The 19,124-nt window shown below is 38.8% G+C and overlaps 1 protein-coding gene across 8 annotated transcripts in view; it reads left to right on the top strand.

Moving 5' to 3' along the window:
• The window catches only part of LOC105383043 (afadin), a 96,868-nt gene that overhangs the window by 52,166 nt on the left and 25,578 nt on the right, over positions 1-19,124 (top strand). For 7 of the 8 annotated variants that reach the window (XM_048629036.1, XM_048629039.1, XM_048629037.1 and 4 more), the window contains 9 exons: positions 6,624-6,805; positions 9,089-9,256; positions 11,238-11,362; positions 11,687-12,070; positions 12,693-12,869; positions 14,884-14,992; positions 16,527-16,672; positions 18,456-18,669; positions 18,956-19,094. In XM_048629036.1, the coding sequence (XP_048484993.1) occupies positions 6,624-6,805; positions 9,089-9,256; positions 11,238-11,362; positions 11,687-12,070; positions 12,693-12,869; positions 14,884-14,992; positions 16,527-16,672; positions 18,456-18,669; positions 18,956-19,094 (1,644 nt within the window). The remainder of the gene's footprint in view (positions 1-6,623; positions 6,806-9,088; positions 9,257-11,237; positions 11,363-11,686; positions 12,071-12,692; positions 12,870-14,883; positions 14,993-16,526; positions 16,673-18,455; positions 18,670-18,955; positions 19,095-19,124) is intronic. The other variant, XM_048629038.1, reaches the window with a different exon arrangement.

Raw genomic sequence — 19,124 nt, forward strand, 5'->3', positions numbered from 1 at the left:
TCGCGACCATGACATGTCCATGTCCAAATTGATAATTGAATATTATGAGTTCTTTGTGGAATTAATTGGGGCACTTCAATGTATTGTCACTTATTGAATTAAAATACCCACGGGCCACGACCGGTGTTTTCATGTTTATTTAAATAGAAGATTAAATGGAATAAATATTTGTATCAAATGGACAACATTTCAAAAAACTAAAGCTGCTATAAATCGTAAACCATTTCGTGATTTAGCTCTAAAGGCCACAAAAAAAATGTTTTTGTATTTTTTGGATGTATCATTTTCGAGAAAATCATAAAATAGTAAAAAAGTGCTGATGACGTCATGCATCAGGTCGATGCATTTTGATGATCAAAGCCTATAGATTTAAAAACAAAGTAACTGTCACTTTCATTTTTGATTGACGTTGACGTTTTATCGTGACATTGTTGTTTATTTGGGTAATTTTCATTAATTCTGTTCTGACACTTTCTGACTATTTTATTTATTTATTATTAAGAGATGACCTCTATATAATATGTCCCAGAGCATGCCACCGCCTACACAGTTGAAAAAATGCTTCTGCTTATTTTTTTACATGATAAGTACCTACTTTCCATCATCAGAAATATCAAGGTCATTTGAAAATGACCCATTTGTTGGTTGGCATGTAAACAAAGTTTAAATGTCACTTGTCAGTGTCATTTATGTTTTTTTGCGAGACTCAGGCAATAGACAAAAATAAAAATTGAGCCTAATATGTGACGTCACTTCCCGTTTTAAAATAATTAACTTTAAAGTTAAAAATAACATGCAAAAAATTATGTATATACAAAATAAAAAAATACGGGTCCCCTAATTTTCTATAAACTTTCCGAATAACTAATAAAAATATAGGGTAAAGAAAATGAAATGTTGTCCATTGTACCTTTGAAATTATGACCTACTTATTAATTCCTTCTGGCATAATTGAACTCTACCATTATATTAATTGACTGCTGCGTCTCTACATATACATACAAATAGCATCGGTACCTATGTATTAAAATTTAATGCTGCTGGCTAATTACTCGGGTGTTCCTTTTATATTCTGTGACTATAACGTGCATCTCTCTGGTGGACGTCTGCAGTGCGATATCGATAAACAATTATCATTAGCAGCCGGTAGCGATTGCCGTTTCCTTTCTCTAAATCAATCATCGCCTGACATGACACACTGCTTGTGTGAGCGATTGTAGTCGTGATTGTGACCCGCACGGATTTCCATTTAGACAGATGTTATCGGCTATTATAGTCCATCGCCACCAGCTGAAAGTTCCCAATCACGTTAAATTTGGTAACTAAAATAATACACAATATGAACGTAAAGTTATAATCTTTGTGGCCAAGTGGCTTATATGTACGTGTACCAACAACTGGATATTCCAGAAATCATGGGTGTACGAGTAGGTATATTCTTGTCTCATACGCTTTCAATTCAACTTTCTTATTAGAATAAGGGTAGCAATAAAACGAGTGACTGTAAATTACAGTTCTAAGTGTCAAAATTAATTAATTTGGGTTATAGAATTACTAAGTGAGCGACTGACTGCGAGTGACGAGAAATCAACAGAACAGCAACTTACAAACATTAATTTGAGTTACTTAAAATACAAAATGAGCAGCTTCATAATATTTGAGCGACCTAATATTTGTTTGAGTGTCAACGTTACGTCCTGCATTTTTTTCAATATTTGGCAAATGTATTTTTTATACTGAGCGGCATTTTATCTTAAATGAAGTGTTTCGAATACAAAAACCACTTTGAAAAATACACTAATGAGCAGAGTATAATGAGCTCACGTTTAAAAAATAAAAATAATATGAAATAACTATTTGAAGAAACACTATTCTATTAGTTGAGAAATTTTATTATTGAAATATAAGGGTAATTAAATAAAACAATGTACTCCATAAAAATAAAGTAATATGCATGCATTTATTTCAATAAAATGAACAAAAATTAAAATAAGACGCTTTAGTCAACTAAAAAAAAACTTCTTATTAATGCTAAGAAACATTGATAGGTATGAGGAGCCCTACTACTCATCGTCACTGGTAAATAAGTGCGGGCTTGGACTTATTGGGCGGCCTCGTTTTCTTTTTTGTCCAATGGGTATCATTTTTGCTACCAGTGGTGGTGTTGTTAGTTTGAGCCGAATTGCTAGCCCCAAAACGTGTTTGCATACATATCTATTGAAAAATTCGGGACAGTTGCACGATCCTTTTTGCCAGTGCATTTAAAAATCTGTAGTTTTCATTAAAAAGCGTATCAAAATAAAAAACATAAGGCCTCAAATAGAATATCAGTAACCAATAATCATTAATAAAGCAGCATACAAAACTTTGCTCAAAGTGAACTTTTTAGTAGTTCGCTAAGTATAACCTCACTTAGAAAAATCGAATATATCCTAATATTGAAGTTGCCCTCTCTGTATTTTCAGTCGCTCACTTAGTAATTAAGTCGCTCGGATAAAATTTTAATATCTGAAATGGATTTATCACAGTCCACTTTTTGTAAGCTCGTTCTGGATTTTATTATAAATCAATATTCGTCGTCAGTTTAGTTAATTTTTCGCTTACTCAAATTCATACCGCTCAAGTTATTAAAACAGTATGTCATCATCAGTCGCAAAGTTTTTTTTTGTTCGCTCGTTTTATAATTCCCCTTAGAATAATACGGATTAGTAGACTCCAATCCCTTGAAAATAAAAGCATTTATTATTATATCAGAATTAGAATTACAAATGTCGAATCTGAATGTTAATCAAATTTGAATTCGAACAGTCCCAGAGCACTCGGATTAGTCCGTGCTACCTGAATTTGTATTTAAACTGACTCGGGAATACGACTTTACCTTTTACTTTTAAAAATCTGCTAAATGGAGGAAAAAAATGCATTCTAATTCTAGCTTACATCATAAAAATACGGAACTTTGCTCGTTCTGAAAACTATTTACTAAACATCAATAATAGGATACACACATAATTATAACAACGCAAATATTCAGCCATATAAAATTGTACAAGGTTTTCACCAGAAAGAAAATATAAAATTCTAGCAAACAAATACCTCTGCGTATTTTCAGAGAACAGCGTTACCAAAAAGCTTGCAACGAAAACAACGGTAGTAATTCGTGGCATTAGGATTTCCCTCGTAGCAGTGCTACGACATGTCGTAGCGAGCGCGTAGCGAGCTCGTAGCGCGAGATGTTCGTATTATAGGAGCTCTAATGATGTTGACACTGGGCATATTTTAGTTACGTTCCGTTTATGTATGTAGACTAATTATTTACCTAGATTCATACTTATATTATACGTATATAGGTAGGTACATACATTAAAAATGAACTTCAAGGTATCCTCTATTATAAATAAGTAAATACTTGAAGTAGTGCAGTCCGATTAACATATTGGTCTAATTATTTATGTTGTGTGTGTAATTTAACTCATAATAATATTCACATGTTCTTATAATAATATTCGCATTGCGGTATTCTTTCGTTTAAAGGTGGAAAAATCTTAATAGTATTGGCTTGAATCCAAGGGTTAATTAGGTAGGTAGGTACTTAGTGGTGCCTAGTGCCTACGTGGGTAGTAATTATAGTATATTTAACAAGCACTATTACTATTTCATTTAAATGGTTCGATTGAAATAAATAAGTTTACCTTTACGAATACTTACTAGAAGTGCACTATGGATTTTTTACAATTTAACATCAAGATCTAGGTATTAACTAGGTACTTTCTAAATTAAGCTCCGTATAATCCTAACCCATTGTACGTGAAGAGCCGATAGCCAATAAAGCCGAGAGCGTGGATGTCATCGAGTGCCAATAAACAACCGTTGGTTAAAAGGATCGTATTTATTGCCGAGATTAGACGATAAAACTGGATTAATTCAGGGCTTATGTGAAGCCGTTAGGACTGGGTTTTGTCACTAAGTTGTTTATTACCCCGAGACAAGAACTCTTATCTTGGTATTTAATTATTTATTTAGATTGAGTGTTTAATACATCCCTGGATAAATAGAAACACGGAATACATTCTAAAATATAATTTTAGTTGAAACAAATGCTGTAAATTTTGAATTTACTTTAAGTTTGCCCTCTGGAAATGAGATGTTATGTTACACATAATTAGTATGTCGATTTTCAGAACTAAATTTTCATTCATTAGAATCAACCATTTAATACCATGTAGAATTTAGTTATTTAAAATGTTATAAAAAATGCTAAAACTTTTCTTTCATAGGTCTAAATAAGTTAAGGGCAGTATAAATAGATGTAGATTCAGTCTTGCAGAGCAGGTACAAACTCTCATTCAAATCAATGGAATCGTTTTCAACCCCACTTTTTTCAATAAATAATTCATCTTAGATAAAGTGTTAACCTTTGGTATGCATATCAATTGATATGCAATTTTTCAGTTGAGAAAATTTCTTAAATATTATATATTATAGTAGATATTCTTTTCTATGCAAATTTGAGACATGTCTAACTGATTTTAGACTTTTGTATAGCATTCGAAATAAATAAAAAAGTGTAGCTTTAAGTTGCGCTTCATAAACGAAAATATAAATATTTTCTACCGTATTTTTTTTTGTTAATTTTTATTTCCATCCCTATTGTTCACTAGACATGTTAAGTAGGTACGTTATTATGCTTATGGTTGTCCTTGAGTAGGTGGCCAAAATGGGTCGCCATTTGTTTCCACATGGTTAGGTCACGAAATACATATGATTTTTTACGTTACCGAATTTACGGTAGGCTGCGGAATTCATGTCTCGACTTTTCACAATAGCCGGCCAAAATACAATGCCGAGGCTTTGCACGAAATAGACTGGATAACGACATTGTGATGAATGCCTGCTTGTGAATATTATGATGAATTTGATAATCACCAGTATAAATCTGATCTATTGTCGCAACTCCGCTACTAATAACCTCCTTTCTGTGACACTATCACCCCGCTACCCTGGCCCTCCCCTCATCGTCCCTCACGTATCACGGCACTTAAGTCATTGGATCTCATTAAACGGAACTCAACTCTACCTCGAGATGATACTCCACCGTCCTAAGTAGGTCTGCTAACGTAATTACAGCTACATTCAGTTCAATTATACATAACTATTGTAATAACATTCCTTTATGAAAGCTTATGCTTCAAATGACTTTTCTTTAAAAATTGTATTCATCCTTTGTTTATTCCATCAAAAACGTTGTAGCCGCAACATTAAATGGGCGTCACGACCGCAGGGACTCCGGGGATTCTCCGGGAGCCTTTTCTTAAGCCCGTATAAAGTACGCACCCGAAATAAAATGAAAAGGCACACGTTTACTGTTCGTGCCGCGCTTACTTGACTTACTTACGGTATCTTGTGTTTACTCTATCAAAGGTAGCTATCATACCTTATACGTTTACTAGATTTATATACCTTCTCAAGTGATCACGCTGAATCCAATAGTTTTCAACCGAGAATAAACCAAACTTATTTTTTAAACCTTTTTACTTTAAATACAAAATTAGGACTTTAATTTTTACTGGCGGAGAGAGCTTTAAAATAAACATTGGGTATGAAGAAAGCTTACCATTTTATTTTCTCTTTTTTAATGTTTTCTAAACGAATTAGTCTATTAATTAATAAAAGATTAAACTACATAGAATTAATACGGCTCCGATCACATGAGTACAAAATGTACACCAAAAATTGGCCGGCTCGCCTGTGCGACCTGTGCGTCACACTCACATCACATCACACTGCTGCGGGAACTAAGAAAGTCGTGACATAAACTTTATCCGTAACTTCAATCTTGGTCCGAAATTACTTTCAGAAATGACATAATCGAAATAGCACAGTAGAGGTCTTATCTAATCAAAACCTTGTTAGCAATTCCGGCACTCCAACGTCATACAAGATACATACAGCCCGGCTAAATTGAATAAGCACTATCTGAGAGTGGCTGCTTGCCAATCGCCAAACTCCTCTATTAACTTGTATTTGACGGGCGCGGGACAGCAAATTTGATGTTCCTGTCTGTAGTTTGGTTACTGAATGAGGTATTTCGGGGCAATTGCCTATTAATTAGGTTATCGAATGAAGTCCATTTACCTATTAAGCTCAATACACAGCTGTGAGAGCGAATCGTGCTCTGCAACTACTCATCTTCATTCATTTATTCATCATATCCGCTTTGTCAGCATGGTTTGTATTGCGAGCGTAACACCATCAAAGGTACCGTATTCGTATACCACTGCACTGTAAGCTTTCAGTGTGGACAATATAAGATACCACTGAATTCAGTTCGGCCAGAATGTCTTGACTGCAAGGTCTATTGTTAGTAGTTTCCGTCTTCACATTCGTGGGCTTAACATTGGCTACTCGTAAGGGTCGAGACGCGATTGCCATAATATTATCATCTTTATCAGTCAGTTTCGCTCATCTTCGTCACAACTAGCTGTAGATCAATTCCTACAATTCGTTTGCTTCCATTGCAGAACAAAGCCTGATCGGTGAATGGTCTTCAAGAACATAATATACATTGATGAGTCCTTAACTTGTGATGAAGTCAAGTATATACTAACGCGTGTGTTTGTCTACAGGCTCCATCATGTTTCACGTGCGGCGGCGGCCGGCGGACTCGCAGCCGCGGCGGCGCAAGAAGAAGGCGGGCGCGGGGGGCGCCGGCGCGCGCGGGGGGAACGAGCCCGTGCTGGTGGAGGTGGCGCCCGACGGCACCCCGCTCGAGAACCCTCGCCGAGTGAGGGTCACCGACGTCGTCGAGGTATGTACTGTATAGGCACCATTTTCATGTAAATTGCAAAAGGAATAGAATGGTTTTACGGGATTAGCTGTCGTCCAGATCGTTGAGCACGTTAGGAGAATCGTGTGATGATGAGTTTGGTGGACGTGTCGTTGATTGGCAGCCAGGCCAGAAGCTCGCCGATGGAAAGTCACAGATGATATTGTTGGTTGTTGGATACGATTAAGTCATGTCGTGAATCTTTACTATCAGCCACTAATATATCTGCCTAATAACACGAGGTCAACGTCTAAAATAAGACCGTCCGATACAATCATAAAAAATGAGTTACAGCTATAGAACATCGCGGACTCGGGTATACTATCCGTTGTAGATGAGATGGCTAGTAGTGGTGTTGTTTGTAACTGTATTATTACTAGGTTACTGTTTATTCGCCGCCCAGTCGGGGCTTGTTTAAAGTTCGCCGTCGTTGTAGCATAATTGTATGCAGCTAAGCTCGCAAACTCCGCCATCTAACATAATCCGACGTATCATAATGGTTTCTTGTCGCCTACTTCAGAGCTAAGTTTTGAAGCAAGTCAGACGCTTGACTTAGATTAACTTTATTATATAATAAGATACGTTATATAAAATAACACTAAGACATCTCAAAGTCAGCGAGCAGAACGATTCACATCTATTAAGCCTGAGCATCACACACGGGTCAGCGCCTACCAGCCACTCGCACATGTCTCACCGGAGCCCGTGTATACTCAAGTAAAGTGCGGAGAGTACCCCGGAACCGGAAGCCAGCCGCTTCAAGTGTCCGTGACGTCACTGGATGCGGACACCGAAATAAACTACGCGATGCGGTTGAGAGCTGAGAAGGTTTTTATTACTTCTTTCTTTTGGGAACTTTGCAATAAAATCTTGTTCTCGTACCACAATAACCTTTGTGCGATTCACATAAAGTAAAGTAATAGTCTGGATCGCGGTGTCGCCACATAACTCTTGGCCAACATCTGAGAAGCGCGGGGAGCGCAAACACAAATCGCTACGCTTGTTAACTTTAATGCGTGGTTCCTCGTTCTATCGTTTACCTACTTCAACTGATCGTCGAGAGGAACTGTTACCGTACGCTCGCTTTATGGTCGCGTGAAATGAGAAACCATTCGTAATAATGTTATGTTATGTTGGTAATATATTTCAAATTACGGTTTAGAGTACCTAGTAGTTGTAACTACTTTGTTTGGTCAAAATATGTTTTACTGAGATCTTACAAACAAAAATTGTTTGCCCAAACAAAACTCAGAATCTTGCTAATTCACGAAAGTAAAATTTAAGTAACTTACTTTGACGAGCCGTAACTTTCACTAATTAATTTTAAGCATTCGTCGCCCAGTAGATGTCCAGATGCTACAGTATTGTGAATAATTACATTATGGAACAGTCAGTGTTGATAAAGAAGGAATAAACCATTTATAACTTAATGGATTGTTGTTGTTTCCGGGCTTAAACCGGAAATGGCTTGTTGGTCATGAAATTTTAATGATAGCGAATTATTTAATGGAAAAACGGCAGAATGGAACTACGCTTTGTGCAAAATAATAGAATAATTCTATAAATCGATCGTGAACGCTGAAGCTTTCAGTTATAAAAACGTTATCGTCAGATCTAAACCAATTTTGTTGAATATTTAAAGCGTCAGCTTAAACTATAATCGAATTGCCTTTGTACAGTTTTGAACAGTTGTAGCCGCTATATTCACTTTTATGCTTCAAAATTTGGGTTTGTATTTTATAAAAGGCATACGAAGGGTTAGTTGTCTTGAACGATCGATATCGTCAATACGTTTATTTAAAATTGAGCTATAACATAATATATTTTTTTTCAATTATAGACTATTGACACAGTACCGAAGGCTCGGTAACCACAGCGTAATCCTATCAAACCGCATTTATCTGAGTGCCTCCAGTTCGTTTTGTCTGACATTGTGTCTGTGCTACGACGTTACGAAAATAACGAATGAAAATAATTCATTTCACACCAAAGCTCTTCCACCCCTCTAGCTCTTTGGACCTTTTACAGGCTTCACTTATGGAAGCGAGCGTCTGTGACGCTGCGGCAGAGCGACTAATGAATTCCCCATGGAAATGAAACATTTCAATAGGAAGAATAAGGAGAAGGTTATCAATTTCCATAGGAAATTCATTAGAGGCCCTGCCGCGACGACGCTTGCTTCGAACGGGTACCTTAAAGGATATGACTGCCAATTTTAGACTGTATTTTGGTTGCGACAAAGTAACATTCTCGTTTTCTCCCCAGGTAGGGTCGGGCAACGGCATGGCGCTCCAGCTGTACGGGCCGTCGATCCAGCCGCGGCACTGCGTGGTGGCGCCGGCGGACGGCGGCGGCTACTCGCTCACCCCGTTGCACGCTGATGCGCAGATCTACGTCAACAACCAGCGCGTCACGCATTCGCAGCGGCTGCAGGTATGTACGACTACACGCACGGACTATAAAAGATTTCCACCTGCCATTGAAGTTCCAAGAAGGATAAGGATCTCGCAGCCGCTGCCCAAGATCGAGTCAGATGGAGAAATCTTTTCAAAGGCCTTTGTCCCTACTGAGGGACGTCAGGATGGAAATAGATATGTATGTATTGACGTTCCATGTGTCACTGGAACTTTTTCATTGCTCGTGAGTGTATATAGGAGGAAATTATACTGAGGATGCCGGTGATAGACGCTGAATAATGCGTTCCCAGAATTTGAGCTCCGATACTGCCCTACCCTGCACCGTTGTACTTAGCGGACACGAGAGTTTCCTGCCTATAGGTACATACATAGTTAGATAAGATATTCTTCATTTGTACACAAAGACATACGAAAATCAGTGTCTGATAATATATGTTCTGTTTTTATCTGTAGCAATAGCAAATGCAATCATTCAATTGTTTGATAAACATGCATTGTTTTCAGTATGAAATTGCCTCACTAACTTGTAAGACCTAGACATAATTTATAATAGCTCATTAAAATACGAACGCTCTTCGCAAAGCCTCACAGTTAATTATGGCGTATCTGTTATGAACGTGGCAGTTCTTGTGACATATTATAGGATTAAAGTCGTGACAGGTAATCTACATAAAACATAGTCTCATACAGTGCGAAATAATTATGTGGTCACACGCCACTGTTGTTGGGTGGTGGATACGAAATGTTATTTCACTTTAACTCAGACCACTACGTTCTATGTTTATTTAGTCCATATTGCATGTAGTTATAATCCCTAATAATAGATCCAATTTATTTGGCAAATTGGTACAAGGAATCGCTTCTGTAATCTGAAATATAATTTAGTTGTTATTTCTGATAGGCAGAATCTTACAGTTTGAATTTTTATGTAATGTTATGCATAGAACAACTCGGGTGCAATAAGTGATTATGTGATTTTACTTGGATGCAGTTTTTTTTAGATAATGAACCTATCCATATTTTATTGGATTAAAAGCGAAACTCTCCTAAATATCTTAAATTTAAAGAGTCATTTTCGTGAAAATATATCCCCAAGAAAAGGAAACTCTTTTCACGAGGCGATATATTTTGAGCTTAATAAGTTATTTACGTGAAGCTTCTATACAGTAAAATAAGATGAAATATGTTCCTCAAGTGACAAGCCGGTAATACGGTTACACGAAATACATTTAGTGGGAAAACATGGAAGATGCGGAGAATGTATTAAACGTCTTACAAATAGAGTAACGTGTATATTTCCCCTAGACTTACTTTCCGCACGTTTAGATGCAGGAAAAGGGATACGTTGTTAGATATACATATCATGTGTGAGGTGGCGAATACGTGCCTTTTTTATATTTTCGACAAAATGTCGGTATGTAGGGCAGTAGATTGCGGCTTGTATCGGCTTTTAAACAGACTCGTGAATTCGTTTTATTCTGCTATATCGAAAATTTTCGATTGAGCAATTAATTGTTCATTTACTCTGAACTGGCCCAGAACTGATCTTCACAATTAAAGCTGCTTTTAAACGATGTCCCCAACAGTGAATTTAAAATCACATTGTCTGTTCCCACACTTTGATTTCTACCACTCTGGCGCGTAGAATCAATAAATGCTGTTAAATATTCAACATTGCCACTTTCGCAGAACCTTATGCTTCCCTTTAATTATCGTTAATGATATGCATTCGATGAAAAACCACATTTATTCGAGATATATACGGGTACGCTCCCTGCTCGACGAAGAACCAGAATGCGATTTATTTGTGGATCGAATGAGTTCTCTGATGAATGTGTAAGCGAATGTTAGGGAGGAGTATTAAAGTGAGTGCTACAAGTACGTTAAAAAGATTGTAATGATTCAGGTTTCTGTGTACCTGTTACGTAACAATGTTTTGGTACAAATAAAATGAATATCTAAATAAAAATTAATAAACATTTGTATTTTCTGTGTAGCACGGCTGCCTGCTGAAGTTCGGTCGCGTGTCCACGTTCCGCTTCATGGACCCGGCGCAGGAGTCGCTCCTCAACCGCAACCTCTCGCAGTCGCTGCACTTCGGCTCCGGATCCATCTACGACAGGTAACCACACCAGCAGGATACTAGCACTTCTAGCTCTTATATTCTAAGAGTGTAAAGTGTAAAGCTGTGTCTAGTTTTCTCAGTTGTCTGTCACTTTAATGTTACCTTTATTTTACTAGCTACACCTTCAATATTTTCATTCGATTCTTAGACTAGTAGTTACGTAATGTATCTAAACTATCATTAATTCACTTACATACGACACAGTTGTGTTTTACCCCAACTGATGCGGAACGCCATCAGCTTTATTTACGTTTTCTCGTTTCTCTTGCATGACTACCACCGCTCACTTCATCCGCTTGTGTGTTTGTTGTTGTGCGTTAGATCGCCGACGTCGCCCGGCAGCGGCGCCAAGTCGCCCACGTCGCTGGCGTCGCACCCGCAGGACGGCGGGGAGCCCCCGGACGACTACCAGCGCACCATGAGCCCCGTGTCGCACGACACGTACGGCTACGGCAACGACTCGCAGCCCTACAACAACAACACCCTTAAACTAGACAACGAGTCGCTCATGATGTCGCAACATCTGGAAACCAAGGATGAATACATAAGGGATGACAATGGATACAACGATCAAGACCAGAATTCGCCGGCGAGCCGAACGAACAATTACAAGGACAATTACGAAACGACCTTCGATCTGGATGGAAACGTGGAGACTAAGAGCATCTGCAGTGCCAAGAGCGGCGGCTCGGGCCACGACAACAGGTAAAAAGTGACATCAATATTATTTGATTGAACCGTTAGTGTGGAGGATAAATTGGACCAATCTCGTCGAAGCGAGAGCAGCTGTTGCGGCGAAGTTTTTCTATCTGCCCGATTACTCGGTAAGCTCTTTAAAAGTTGCACGTCTCGTTAGTTTACCAAGAGCTTTGAACCTTAAAGTTTTTCGTTGTTGTTGTATCGTATTTCTCATAAAACTTGGCACCAACTTTTTCGTTGTAGATTAATAGCTTTGTAAACTGGTCACTAAGCATCGAAAATATTGCACAACCATTTCTAAAGTCTAGTTTTATTTAGGTCATCGATCTACTACTATATTACTAATTTAGGTACTTCGTTTTTCCTCAATTACTCCAATGAACTTTAAACGCCGGTTCTAAAGTGTAACCACTTAAATGCTTCGATCCAATAAACCACTATTATGTCATTATAAAAAACAACAAATTATTTACATGGTGGCTCAATTCTAATTCATAGGATTCTTATCATTAAAAAAAACACCATCAAACGACATGTAAATAATTATTGGCACTGGTCCTTTACATAGTACGAGACTGCCGATAACCAGCTTACTTCATACACACTTCCTAACAAGTCCCACCTACAGGATGACCCCCGGCATCGGGTCGGCGGCGCGGCCGGGGCAGGAGCCCATCCTCCCCGCTGTCCTGGAGTTCCCCGAGGCGGGCCAGGCGCAGTTCCTCGCCGCCGTCATCTCCCGGCTCGACCCGCACGCGCCCGCCTTCAAACTAGCGCCCGTTTACACGCTGTATCTTTGTGCGAGGTAAGTGGGGGTTTGTTATTATGAGTTAGTTATGTGTAATTTAACATAGACTAAAAGTTCAAGCAAGCTTCGCTTCGTCTTAAAAAGTGTACCTGTAGAAATTTTGGGATGATACCATATGTATGTGTTAATCCAGAGTTTAAGCATACAGCATACACAGGTCAGGTGGTTTCTAGATTGATCTGTATAGTGAGGTTACGCTTCCCTGAAGGTGATCCTTAATCTATGTCTAATAGTATTTTGTCTATTTCCTTGCACTCTCAAGGCGCGCAGAACTGGAGTGGAAAGAAGAACAATAATATGTCTCCATTTCTCGACATTTCCTACCTACAGAAGTATAGAAATAGTCCAATAAACTCGTATACCTACAAAATAAATGCGTTGAGACTCCGCTACAATGAACGTGTATAATATTTCAGTAGAGCTGAAGCTTTCATGTGGTTACCCTGTCCATTTACATAGACTATAACTTATAAATATCTAATTTGGTGATTTAATGAATCGACCGACGGAAGAAAACCTACTATTGGCCATCGATTACGCACCAAGTCAAGTCAAGAGTTACTGGCATATGTGGGTCAGTAGCCCTAATTCACCTTTTGGGTTGACCTCGGCCTATATCAAAAGCCATTGCGCTTAAAATCCTAAGTAATTATGTTACCAAATAATTAGTCCGGAGTGGTAGCAGTTAATGCAATTAAATTGATGCCGGCTCTCTAGAGAACCGTAAAGTTTAAGTTATAAATGTGACGTCACTTTGTAAATAAGGCCACATAAAACAATAACTCCTATGTATTGTATTGTAAGCTTAGAGAGAACCACCATTATTTTTTTCGGATAGATTAAATGTCTGCTTTGCGCAGTCTTGATTGAAACTTTTAATTAAAAACATAATCCCTTGGATACAGTTAACTTTTGCTTTAAATTTTTAATAAACGTGAGCCCGTTTCATCATCTTTGCCCGCTTGAGACTTGACACAATGGAAATGACATGCATAGGTCAAAGGTAATTCGTTCGTTTGTAGTTTGTATCTTCTTTGTACTATGTCCTGCACTAAACGGATATTGGATGAAGACCTCGGTAGCGCTATATTCAATTTGGTAACGAAATTGCCGCTAACACTTTAATTATAATATCACGAATAGAATCTGCAGAAATTGTACTTACGAATAAGTTATATAATTTTTCGAATGAATTCGTCTATGTTTTCAGGGATACCTTATTTCTTGTTCAGGTTGAATTCAAACACTGAACACTTTCATAACTCCTCATATTATTATGGGGTTTGATATTTCACCCAAAAGGTAAATGAGAACAAGCCTTAGATATTATGATTAGTATTACGACATAAAACGAAGCGTCCGTAGTCGAGCGGGCCTCAGTGATCGTAACTGATCGCTGAGGTTAAGCAACAACTGACACGGTCAGCCATTGGATGGGTGACCAATTTCAAGTGGTGCTTTTCTGGACGCTTCCGTGCTTCGGACGGCACGTTAAGCCGTGGGTCCCGGTTGCTGCTTCGGTAGCAGTCGTTAAGCCTAGTCAGAGGCCTTCGGGCGGCTTGAAAACATCTGACAGTCGGGTTGCCCACTTACCCGACAACTCTCTCAGCACAAGCTTGCTTGTGTTGGGGTCCACCAACCCGCACTTGGCCAGCGTGGTGGACTAGGCCTCAACCCTTCCTTCATTGGAAGGAGACCCGTGCCCCAGCAGTGGGGACGTAATGGGTCGTGATGATTACGACATAAGTTACGTAACTCGGAGAAACAAAGATAGGTTATCAGAAAGATTAGGTGAACCAGAGCTATGGCCAACCATATAGCATCAAGCTACCACTCGTTTACCACCCGTTTTACAACCCGTTTTAGCACCGGGAAGCAACACTCGTGCTCATTTCTTATTTCAAACTTTTTATTATCTGTTTTAAACTTATTATCGTGTAGTGTCTGTGTGTGCTCAAAATAAATGTATGTTCTTACTTCAGTCTTTCTAACTTGAAGTTTTTCCTACCAGGTACCGCGCGTCGACCCACTACAGGCCGGAGCTATCTCCAACGGAGCGCGCACACAAGCTCACCGCCTTCCTGCACCACGTCGCCACGCTCATACACGCCACTGTGCAGGTACGAGGCAAAACAAAACACTGCACTAAGGGCTATAACTTACTGTCGACTACTCGGCGACCGAAACATTGGCCGAGTTGCCCGGGCAACCGGCGACCAAGTGAGTAACACTAAGGGCCTGTTTCACATGTCTGTATAATGGATAGGTACCTGTGGGATAAAAGACATGCTGTCACTGACTAAAACATAATTGCAGAGAGTGACAGCATGTATTTTACCCACAGGTAGCCATTATCCAGAATGAGAATCTGTTCTGGCGTTATCCAGTAAGTAAAACTCGTCCGTAATCCCTTCTGCGATAATTAGAATTGCAATGCTGCATAATTGTCACCGGTGGGAATGTGTATCCCGATAAATGTTTTGGAATCATTCAAGAATCGACAGATATGTCTGGGATCAGGGTCGGTAGGGTTGACTGGACAAACAGGTATTAATATTGTTCCTTATCTGAAAGGGTTCAGACGTCGAAATTTGATATTTTATGCATACCAGGTTTCGATAACAGGGTACTGTGTGCCCTTAGCTTAAAGATTGAAATTTTCCTACCATTCTAAACAAAGCCCCTATATTAAACGTACATATTTAAACAAGAAATAGGTGTGTATATGCGATGTATGTTTTTAATTTAATGTCAATGTAGTCCTGCCTGTACCACGGCGCAGTAATCCGCGCTAATCCCGGGATTACTGTCGAGGCGCCATGTTGGGACGTCGTTCGTACACGCTTCGGCAATATAACGTTATTTTACGATTTATCTTAAAGCTTAGTTAGATGATAAAAATGGGAGCGTCGGGCTTGTAGCAATATATATTATTTTATAGCGATCGGTATTGTTGGAGATATCATTTCTTAAAAGTAGAGTAGATTTAATGTTGTGTACAGTCTTTTATCATAATATATACACTTGTCCAAAATTAATAATGCACATGCAGATCTTCACACCCGAATCATTAAATCCTAAGAGCCTTAAAAAAACACTTGCATTTTGCACCTTGTTCGAAAGAAATAGGAGTCAATATCATGTGTCACATAATCGAAAACAACCGATCTGTCAAAGATTTCTATGCGCATTATCAATTTTGGAGCACTGTACGTATGTATTGGTAAAGGTAGGTATTGTAAATGTACTGCTCGTGTTAATTCCACACGTCTTGAAATAATAAAATCAGTACTTCTATGTGGTAAAACAATCCCTTCGTTGTATATGGAACTGGAGGGACCGGTTTCCTACAAGCAATTTAATTTACTTAGAGCCAATATAGGCCCAATTATTCTTCTTCTAGTGCCTTTCCACTATTGGAAGTTGACGGTCAGCTCTGCAAACTCCTCTCTATTATTGGCCAAGCGCAATTAGCTCAATTCACATGTGTTTAACTGCCAGTTTCAATATCTCTATTTACCGATGACTGGTAGTTACTTTCATACGATTTTTACAATAGTATGAAAGTAACTATACCCGTCATCGGTAGATAGAGTTATTAAAACTGGCATTAAGTATACAAACAAATGTAATAAATGCTTTTATCCCCCGCAGGAGCGTTGCACGGACTCGGCAGCACAAGCCTTCTGGATGGCCAACGCGAGCGAGCTGCTGCACTTCCTGAAGTGCGACCGCCACATCTCCTCCTTCTCCACGCAGGCGCAGGACTTGTTGCCTACTACTGTGCAGAACGCATTCAGGTGACCACTCACAATATACCTATATAATGAATAATATGTTTACGTTTAAATAAAAATATTAACAAAATACGTAGAGAACTATATAACACATACATACTTATTTTAGTCCAATTAGAAAAAAATCATCATGTAATGATCAACTTCTGGGCCGACCCATTGCTTACTACTTTGCAGAATGTCTTCAGATGACTACTTAGAATAAAATAATTTACAACAATATACGTGCTCTGATCCTACGGTGTCCTGCAACAAGCTTGGACTCCCTGCTTCCGCCAGACCTCTGTTTATGTAACAGCTTCAGTCGAGTTGACTATTTCGGAATTCAGACGAAAAGCTTAAGTTTCAACTACGTATAGATGATACTCTTTTTGCAAGAGCTATAAAACAGTGAAATAGCTTCTTCGAAACGGCTGATTCTAGGTTGGAAGTCATTGCAATGGTATAAAGTTTAGAGAAGCAGAATTGTATGCTTTCCTCTTTATACCTATTTATAGTCCCACCATTTAAAAAAACAAGTGTAAAGTACTTGTGATACTCGTGCCTCCAACCCCCGTGAAGATATTTCCGGTAAATAATGTGATGATAATTAAAACACAAGGCCGCAGATAGCATTGCGTTGCATACATCACTCCTGACACGAAGGGGAGTGCGTGTTGCATTTGTTTATAACGGACACTTTAATGGAAGAACAAAAAACTTGATGTGAAGTGTGATAAAGCAGTCCATTAGTATAGGTAATGAAGGTAGATTTTCGTATGTATGAATGAATGTATGATACATTCCCATACTATTTGTTATAGTTATAAAATATATTATCGTTCCATGGAAATACGGTTAAAAAATATGTACATAACGCTCTTATAAACCCTTCAAGCTCGTAATAGCGAATGGTTAGACTATTAGGGCTCTATATCTGAAACAAAAGGACATGCGAGCATAATTAATGCATGCCCTTTGAAAATAAAACAATTTTATCGAATCAGAATGCAGAATTCTGAGTCAGTATAATTAAAATTCTCCTTTACTTGGAATGGTTGCGTTTTTGCAACTTTTATGAGTCGACATGTCGTCATATCGTAAAAATACAGCCATTCATTTCATTGTGTTAATCGACTGACTACTTCAGCCATTTGCATTTAAATTGAAAAAATTATGGATTATTATTTTTTAAATATTAAAATAATATTTACTCAGAATGGCACGCATATATGCGTTTAAGGCTTTATCGCTATCAGTAATATGTTACCGGCAACCATCGGTATCTTTTTCACGCGAAAAATGCAGCTTCAAGACAAGTATTCGTGAACTATGCGAACAGATTATGAACGTAACACGTGTAACGTGCAAGTTAGAACGGTTCAGTAACAAAGTTCGATAACCCAGTTATTAACACACTTGCATACTTAATAATGTTTGTGCGACATGAATACGCGACTAGTTATTAAGTTTGTTCGTGGAAATGCCATATAATTATTGTTGGTTGCTTTATGGCTACTGTTGTACGTACGTACGTTATTGCGGTATCCACTTACAAAGTATCAAATAGCCATACGGGAAACTGATTTTATATTCGAAAATTATTCAACCTATATTTCAGAATTATTACCCAATTAGTGTACAGCTTGTGTACAATGTATGTTATTTTGCAATCTTTACGAAAAAACTTAGACACTATTCGACCTACTAAAGCAAAAAGGAAATCCAAACACAAATAATACCTCTTCGCACCACCAAAAAAATCTCTCCCAACTTCAAACCCCACTAACCTCACCTTCTATTCCAGCAACCTCGTCTCCTGTTTCCAAGAAGAACTCACCCCAGCTCTAGCGACGCTCAACAAGCCGTCAGTGGGCGATGCCACGGAGGCCACGGCGCCCACGCTGCAAGCCCTAGCCGCCGCCATGGTGCTACTGAGACGGTGTCGGGTCAACGCCGCCCTGACCATACAGCTGTTCAGCCATCTCTTCCATTATATTAATGCTGTTTGTTTTAATAAGGTAAATATGGCTAAAACTTGAACAAATAAAACCTGGCTGGGTGAAGCTGGAACTTTACACCACTTTCTAAACAACAGCACTAAATACTTCTTTATTTTTATTTGTGCTCGGAAGAAACTTAGGTACTTATAAATCTAGTGAATGGCTAGAGCTAGCAATCAGTGTAACAATACTGTTAAAATTAATTTCTTTATCACATCTTCACACCATACCTGGAATCTTCCACCATCTTCAGAACAGAATAGAACCACATTTGCTATCACTCTTATCTTATCTGTTCCCACAGTTGGTGAACGACCGGGGGCTAGCAGACGCGCGGTGGGGCGCCGCCCTGTCCGCGCGGCTCGTGATCCTGGGCGCGTGGGCGGAGCGCCAGGGGCTGGAGCTGGCCGCCGACTGCCACCTGGCGCGCTGCCACCAGGCCGGTCAGTGGCCTTATTTAAACACGAGGATAA

The sequence above is a fragment of the Plutella xylostella genome, chromosome 22 (assembly GCF_932276165.1).
Source record: "Plutella xylostella chromosome 22, ilPluXylo3.1, whole genome shotgun sequence".
NCBI lineage: Eukaryota > Metazoa > Arthropoda > Insecta > Lepidoptera > Plutellidae > Plutella > Plutella xylostella.